This window comes from Candoia aspera, chromosome 4 (assembly GCF_035149785.1).
Source record: "Candoia aspera isolate rCanAsp1 chromosome 4, rCanAsp1.hap2, whole genome shotgun sequence".
NCBI classification, from domain to species: domain Eukaryota; kingdom Metazoa; phylum Chordata; class Lepidosauria; order Squamata; family Boidae; genus Candoia; species Candoia aspera.
In genome coordinates this window covers 111,220,065-111,228,450 of record NC_086156.1, presented here as the reverse complement: position 1 = coordinate 111,228,450, position 8,386 = coordinate 111,220,065, and the positions used below count along the sequence as shown (strand labels likewise).

The window sequence follows — 8,386 nt, the reverse complement described above, 5'->3', positions numbered from 1 at the left end:
AGGGAAGAGGCGGTCCCTCAGGTAGCCCAGCCCCATGCCATGTAGGGCTTCAAAGGTGATAACCATCACCTTGAATTGGATCCAGAAGCAGACTGGTACCCAATGCAGCTTGCGCAGCAAAGGTGATACATGCTCCCTTCTAGAGGCACCAAAGATAGCTGGTGCGGCTGCATTCTGGACCAGCTGAAGCTTCAGGATACTCTTCAAGGGTAGCCCCATGTAGACCGCATTGCAATAGTTTATATAGGAGGTAACAAGGGCATGGAAAGAAGAAAGTGCAAAAGCTGGCTTGCAGCGAAACCTCAAAAAAACCAAGATTATGGCAACCAGCTTGATTGATAACTGGCTGTCATGCGCTGCCTACCACTGAGTGAAACACAGACACTGATTCAAAGAAGAGCAGGTTCAGGTTTATTTCAGTGTAGTGCTTAACGAGAGAAAAGCTGAGAGTGAAGGGAGCGCGCCGGTGTGGGGTTTAAATAGCCCGCGCCGGTCAGCGCCCCCCCCACTTTGGGTTGTGTCATCCCCCCCCAGTCCTGCATGCTTCCTTGCCGGTAGGTGAAGGGTTGCAGGGCCCCTGCTGGTGCCCCGGGCTTCGCCCATAATCGGTTTCTTTCTCCGGCCGGTGATTGCTGTCAGCTGGGCGATCTCCATTGCGTTTCGCTGACAGCTTCAGGTGTGCCTCGTGATCCACCCTGTCTTTGTCTTTCCTTCTTCCTCTTTTGTGTTCTGATGGCTGGGTCATCCGGCCGGGGTCATTCCCTTCTCCTCGGGGTCTGTGTCTGTTGTTGTGCATGCTTTGCTTATCTTAAATCCCTTCCTCTGCTTCCTAGGTATTGTCATGTGTGCCGTTGTGCTGATGCCTTCAGCTCAATGGTACTCATGACATACCACCCCCCCATTCGAATAGTAGCCCCCCCCCGGGCATTCCGGTTTTCCCCGGGAGAGCTGTCAAAAATATTTTTTTATTTTATTTTCCCGCCGGAGTGTTTTCGCCCCTCCCCTTGCTCCGCCCTCTACCTCGTGTCCATCTTTTGGGTGTGTTCCGAGTGCGCATGCCTCGCCCACACCCTGGGAGTGCGCATGCCTCGACCACACCCTGCTTGTTCGTGCTCAGTTCATCGTGAGTGGAGGCGTGGCTGGTCGGGTGCTTTTCAGCTCCAGGTAGGAACCTTATCTTTTTGTCTTGTTGAGTTCGTCATTGTCATGTGTGCATCCTGGGCGTTTGCCCCCTGGCGATGCACTTGTGACCAATCGTCTCTCCCTAGTGGGCCCGGGGGCGGGGGGAGGGTGAGTCCCGGGGGGGAGGAGGTCTACTCAAGTCGCGGGCTTGGGGGGCCCTTTCCCCTGGGGGCGCGGCGGGTGGGAGGGGGGGAGGCCCGAGGGGGGAAGGGTGCTCAAGGGGCCGGTTCGGCTTGGCGCCCCTTTGGCTTGTCGGGGTACGTCCTGTGGAATGCCCGGGTCAGGTCTGGTGCCTTGACGTGTTGCGCCGCCACCCATTCTGGGTGGGGGAAGTGTTTCCACTTCACTAGGTAGTGTAGTGTTCCCCGTTGACGGCACGAGTCGAGTATTTCTCTTACTTCTAAATGTTGTTGGCCGTCGATCATCACTGGGGAGGGCAGCGGCATGCTTGGGTGACATCGAGAGGTGGTTGCAGGTTTCAGGAGGCTGCTGTGGAATACCGGGTGGAGTCTCCTTAGATTGTGTGGCAGGTCCAGGCGTACTGCCACCGGGTTCACTATCTGTGTCACTCGAAGCGGCCCGATATACTTAGGCCCCAGTTTCTTCGAGGGTTGAGGTGATTTCATGAATTTGGTGGATAGGTAGACCATATCACCTGCCTGGAACATCGGTTGCTGGTGCCGGTGCATGTCGGCCTGTTCTTTGTAGGCCGCCTGTGCTTCCTTCAGCGCTGCCGTGATTATTGGCCACGATTCCGCTATCTTCCATCCCCAGTCACTAGCGTCCACTTGGGGTCCCGGGGGTTGCGGTAGCTCCGGTATGGGTACGAAGTCGCACCCCGAGACTACTTCGAACGGGGTTTTCCCTGTGCTCGTGTGGACGGCGTTATTGTATGCGACTTCTGCGAACGGAAGCAGTTTGACCCAGTCGTCTTGGTGGTAGTTGGTGTATGAGCATATGAATTGTTCCAGGGTGGCATTGAGGATCTCTGTGGCTCCGTCCGTCTGGGGGTGCCAGGCCGTGGATAGGGCTTGTTGGGTCCCAGTCAGTTTTAGGAAGGCCCGCCAGAATTTCGAGGTGAATGGTGTGCCCCTGTCGGTCACCACGCGTGCGGGACATCCGTGTAACCTGTACACGTGTATAAGGAAGAGTTTGGCCAGTTGCTGGGCGGACGGGACCAATGAGCAGGGGATGAAGTGGGCCTGTTTCGAAAAGTAGTCTTTCACCACCCAAATGGTCGTTTTCTTCTGGCTGGGTGGGAGATCTACTATAAAATCCATGGAGATTTCCTCCCATGGGCGGGAGGGCTCCGCCACCATTTGTAGAAGTCCCGGGGGCTTACCTGGTGCCCGTTTGGCCATGGCGCAAGTCGGGCAGGACGCTACATAGGCCTTCACGTCCCGTCTCAGCGCGGGCCACCAGAATTGTCGTCGTGTTAGATGCAGGGTCTTTAGGAACCCGAAGTGTCCCGCTTGCTTGATGTCGTGTGATCTGCGCAAGATCGCCTGGCGTTGCGAGTCCGGGACATATATTCTGCCTTCCCCCCATGCTAGGTCCTGTGCCATCGTCACCTTGTCGGGGTTTGCCAGTAGCCAGGGGTCGGTTTTGAGGGTGGCGGTGAGGTCCGCGCGTATACCTCCTGGCAGTCGCGGGTGGCGCCGTCTGGTCGCTGGTTGGCCTGCCGTCGGTTGCGACATGGGGTTGGGCTGCTTCTGAGCACCGCTCCGGGTGGTCACAGCCATCCCCAGCTGGGAGGCGGATAGGACCGTCCCGATCATATCTGGGACGGGCTCTTCGTCTTGGGACAGTCGGGAGAGGGCGTCAGCCAGGAAGTTTTTTTTCCCCGGCATGAACTTCAGTTGAAAGTTAAAGCGGCTGAAGAATTGGGCCCATCTGACCTGTTTCGGGCTGAGGCGTCTGGGCGTCCGGAGGGCCTCGAGGTTCCGGTGGTCTGTCCAGACCTCAAATGGTTGGGTGGCTCCTTCCAGTAGATGCCTCCATGTCTCTAGCGCCGATTTTACTGCGAATGCTTCCTTCTCCCACACGTGCCAGCGCCTATCCGTCTCCGAGAATTTCCTCGACAGGTAGGCGCATGGCTTCAGGATTCCTGTGGGGTCCTTTTGGAGTAGTATGGCCCCCAGGGAGAAGTCTGAGGCGTCGGCTTGGACCACGAACGGCCGTTCTGGGTCCGGATGCGCGAGGATTGGCTCCGTGGTGAACAGCGCTTTCAGCCTGTTGAATGCTGTTTGACACGCGGGAGTCCAATTTAGTACCGTCCCTGGGTTCTTGGCGCGCCGTGTGTCCCCCACTCCTTTAGTTTTGAGGAGGTCTGTTAGGGGGAGGGCTATCTCCGTGAACCCCCGTGCGAATGACCTGTAGAAATTCGCGAAGCCGAGGAAGCTTTGGAGTTGGCGCCTGTTACGTGGGCGTTCCCAATTCACCACCGCCTCGACTTTTGCGGGGTCCATTTCTATGCCTTCCCCAGAGATTCGGTACCCCAGGTAGTCTAGGCGTGCTTTATGGAATTCGCACTTTGAGGGTTTGGCATAGAGTTTCGCCCTTTTTAGCTTCTCGAGGACTTGTCTGACTAGGGTTATGTGTTCCTCGTGCGTCTGGGTGTAGATGAGGACGTCATCTATGTAGACCAGGACTCCTTTGAACAGGTGTTCATGCAGTACCTCATTGATGAGCTGCATGAACACTCCCGGGGCCCCTGCTAGTCCAAATGGCAGCACTTTGTACTGAAAGGCGCCTAGGGGGCAGTTGAACGCGGTTTTCCATTTGTCCCCCTCCCTGATTCGGATTCGGTAGTACGCCTCGCGAAAGTCCAGCTTGGAGAATACTCTACCCGTGGACAGGTGGGCGAGCATGTCTTTCACGAGGGGTAGGGGGTATTTATTGGATAGGGACGCTGCGTTGAGGCCCCGGTAGTCGGTGCAGAGCCGTAGGGTGCCGTCTTTTTTCTCCCGGAATAAGATGGGCGCTCCGACCAGTGAGCATGCCGGCTCTATGAAACCCCTATCCAGGTTTTTATCGATGAACTCCCGGAGGGTTGTCATCTCCTTCGGGGTCATCGAGTAAATCTTTGGCCTGGGTAAGGGGACATCGGGAAGCAGGTCAATCCTACAGTCCGTCTTGCGGTGGGGGGTTAGTTGATCTGCCTCCTCTTCTCCGAAGACATCTGAGAAGTCAGCGTATTGCTCAGGTAGGTCTTCTGGGGTAGCTATGTTGTCCTGGGCTGCTGCCTCTGCCCGTCCCACTGTGGGGTTGATCCTGCCCACCGGAACTGGCGCCCGGTACGCGCTGTTGTCGAATTGGAAGGTGCGGGTCTTCCAGTTAATGCGTGGGTTGTTAGTCGCGAGCCATGGTATTCCCAAGACTACGATGGGCCGCCCTATGTGGGTTACCACAAACAATGTTCGTTCGGTGTGGGTGCCCATTTGTAGGGTGACCGGCTCGGTCTGCATCGTGGCTGGTTTCCCTCCCGCTGTTGAGCCGTCCAGCTGGTGGAATGCCAGCGGCGTGGGGAGGGGGAGGCAAGGTAGGTCGAGCTTGGTGACTATGTCGGGGTGGATCAGGTCCTTGGAGCACCCCGAGTCCACTAGTGCCACGGCCGTGGTGGCTCTGTTGCCAACAGAGAGCCTGATTGCCCCCATTATATGGGGCTTTCGTTGCTCTGTCTATGTGTTTCACGCCCCTGTCCCACCACCTGCCTCGCGGTGCATTTTAAGGCAGGCGGGGAGGAACAGACGGCGAGAAGAACACGAGCGGAGGGCGATGGAGCCGACGCGTCGTGGCCAGGACGGGCGAGCCGCACGGCGAGAAGCGGAGGAGGACTGACCGAGGCCAGAGGCAACGCGGACCCCAGGAGCCACGGACACCCTCCCGGCCCACCCCGAGCCTCAGCTCCAACCCCGTAGGGAGGCGGAGGCGTCCCGGCCACGGGAGGGAGCAACATACCTCCCGAGACCCGCGGAGACCTCCCCGCCCCACATTGCACCCCAGCCACAGGCGTGGAGCTTCAGCCCAATGGCAGCAAGCGTGGTGGAGGACGGAGAGGCAAACCAGCCGATTCACTTCCAAATTGAGGAAGCTGACCAGCGGACGGGAATGCCTGAACCCCACCGGTGGCTCAACCTTGCGGAAACGCCGACAGGTCCGATCACAGCTGTGGCGCGTTGTTGTCCGGTGGGGCTTGGCGAGGCTGAGTTTATGACTCTCAGCTTTATGTCATGCGCTGCCTACCACTGAGTGAAACACAGACACTGATTCAAAGAAGAGCAGGTTCAGGTTTATTTCAGTGTAGTGCTTAATGAGAGAAAAGCTGAGAGTGAAGGGAGCGCGCTGGTGCGGGGTTTAAATAGCCCGCGCCGGTCAGCGCCCCCCCCACTTTGGGTTGTGTCATCCCCCCCCAGTCCTGCATGCTTTCTTGCCAGTAGGTGAAGGGTTGCAGGGCCCCTGCTGGTGCCCCGAGCTTCGCCCATAATCGGTTTCTTTCTCCGGCCGGTGATTGCTGTCAGCTGGGCGATCTCCGTTGCGTTTCGCTGACAGCTTCAGGTGTGCCTCGTGATCCGCCCTGTCTTTGTCTTTCCTTCTTCCTCTTTTGTGTTCTGATGACTGGGTCATCTGGCCGGGGTCATTCCCTTCTCCTCGGGGTCTGTGTCTGTTGTTGTGCGTGCTTTGCTTATCTTAAATCCCTTCCTCTGCTTCCTAGGTATTGTCATGTGTGCCGTTGTGCTGATGCCTTCAGCTCAACGGTACTCATGACACTGGCAAATAGAGGGAGAAAACGTAGAAGCAGTGAAAGACTTTGTATTTCTAGGTGCAATGATTACTGCAGATGCTGACTGCAGTCAGGAAATCAGAAGACATTTAATCCTTGGGAGAAGAGCAATGACAAATCTCAATAAAATAGTTAAGAGCAGAGACATCACACCGACAACAAAGGCCCGCATAGTTAAAGCAATGGTGTTCCCTGTAGTAACATATGGCTGCGAGAGCTGGACCATAAGGAAGGCTGAGAGAAGGAAGATCGATGCTTTTGAAATGTGGTGTTGGAGGAAAATTCTGAGAGTGCCCTGGACTGCAAGAAGATCCAACCAGTCCATCCTCCAGGAAATAAAGCCAGACTGCTCACTTGAGGGAATGATATTAAAGGCAAAACTGGAATACTTTGGCCACATAATGAGAAGACAGGACACCCTGGAGAAGATGCTGATGCTAGGGAGAGTGGAGGGCCAAAGGAAGAGGGGCCGACCAAGGGCAAGGTGGATGGATGATATTCTAGAGGTGACGGACCCGTCCCTGGGGAAGCTGGGGGTGTTGACGACCAACAGGAAGCTCTGGCGTGGGCTGGTCCATGAAGTCATGATGAGTCGGAAACAACTGAATGAATAAACAACAAAAACAACAACAAGGGCATGAGTGACCGTTCAGAGGGAATAATCATATTCCACTGCCCTTTGCTTCCACATTTTTTTTAATACAGGAGATAAGCTTGAACATAACATATCAACATCTCCACTGTAGTCTAATATCATGCCTATCCTTCTTCTATTTGTAGCCTAATGTCATGGCTATCATTCTTAGAGCAATAATCTACTCAGTGAGTGGGACAACCCAACTTCAATGCTCAAGCATGCTAGGTCACACAGTGTGTAACCACTTGTGTTTGGTAAACTCACAACCAGAACAAAAGGGTGATTGTCTCCACCCATTGTTCCTCATTAACAACTAGTATTTGAGGCATTCCACCCTTGACAGCATCAGAGGGTCCAGTCACTGATCACCTCATCCTCTATGCATTCTCAGGTTACCTTTTGAAAACATTTCAGTTGATGACCATTCAATCTGATAGCAGCACATGTCATAGTTGAAAAATGCATTGGAAGAAGTTAAACATGAAAATCTAGTTCAGAGTCATATCAATACCTAATCATCTCAATTTCCTGCAAAGACAAATCTGTTGTCTCAGTTCAGCCTTCAAAGCCTCTTGCACTTGTCTGTTCCTCAAACAGTATATGAATGGGATCAAAAGAGGAGCCAGAACAGTATTCAGAAGAGCCACCATTTTGTTGAAGTCTAATCTGCTGGTGCCTTTTGGCTTGATATACATGAAAATACAACTGCTGTAAATGATGGAGACCACAATCAGGTGAGAAGCACAAGTGGAGAAGGCCTTCTTCCTCCCTGAAGTTGATGGGATGTGCAGAATTGTGGAAATGATTTTGACATAAGACACAATGTTGACAATTAAAGTCCCAGTTAGAGAGAGTGTGGCAATCACAAAATAAATCATTTCTACAAGCCTGGTGTCAGCACATGCTAGTTTGATGAGTGGTCCATTGTCACAAAAGAAATGATTGATGATGTTAGGACCACAAAATGGCATCAGAAATAAAGGAATGGATGGAACTAGAATGAGTGAAAAACCCCCAGCCCAGCAACAAAGGACCAGTAAGGAGCAGATTTGTCCATTCATGATGGTTGAGTAGTGAAGAGGGTTACAGATTGCTATGTATCGATCCACAGACATTGTGGCCAGTAGAAGGAAGACAGTCATGCCATGAACAAAATAAAGAAAGCTCTGTATGAAACAACCAACTAAAGAGATGCTCTTACTGCCAGTGGCTATGTTGGCCAGAGTTTTGGGAATGATGGTACTCGTAAACCCAATCTCCACCCATGCCAAATGTCGGAGGAAGAAATACATTGGGCTATAGAGTTGGGCGTTCAGCAGTGTGATAATAATAATCAGCATGTTTCCAAGTAACGTCAATAGATAAATCCCAAAGAGGAGGAAAAAAAGGCCGACTTCCAGTTGATGGTTGTTAGTCAACCCCAACAGTATGAAATCCCTTATTATGGTCTTATTTGCCATTAGCTCATTCCTAAAAATAGACTGAGAAAAAATTAAGCTCCAGGGCTGCATTTTTCTTTTAGTCACATAGTTCAAATGGGCATCATTTCTGAGTTTCATTCTTTGTCTGAAAATCAAGCAGAAGTTAAAAACAGATGGTTTGTATCAGACCAAGATCCTTCTAATAAGTTATTCTAAGTCCAGTAGGTACTCTAAGTCCAGCTTTGAATAATCTAAGAGGACCTAACAGAGGACCCTCCATGTTTTTACCTGTCCAAAACCATTCATCCTTCTGAACATGTAAAGATCTTTTTCTCCATGATAATTTCCTCATTATTTCACCTT

The 8,386-nt window shown here is 52.9% G+C and overlaps 1 protein-coding gene across 1 annotated transcript; it reads right to left on the bottom strand.

The window, feature by feature from the left end:
• Nucleotides 1-7,117: 7,117 nt before the first annotated feature.
• LOC134497086 (olfactory receptor 6E1-like) lies at nucleotides 7,118-8,062 on the bottom strand. Its single transcript, XM_063302799.1, has one exon. It carries the CDS (start codon nucleotides 8,060-8,062, stop codon nucleotides 7,118-7,120), a length of 945 nt encoding a protein of 314 aa, XP_063158869.1.
• Nucleotides 8,063-8,386: the final 324 nt, after the last annotated feature.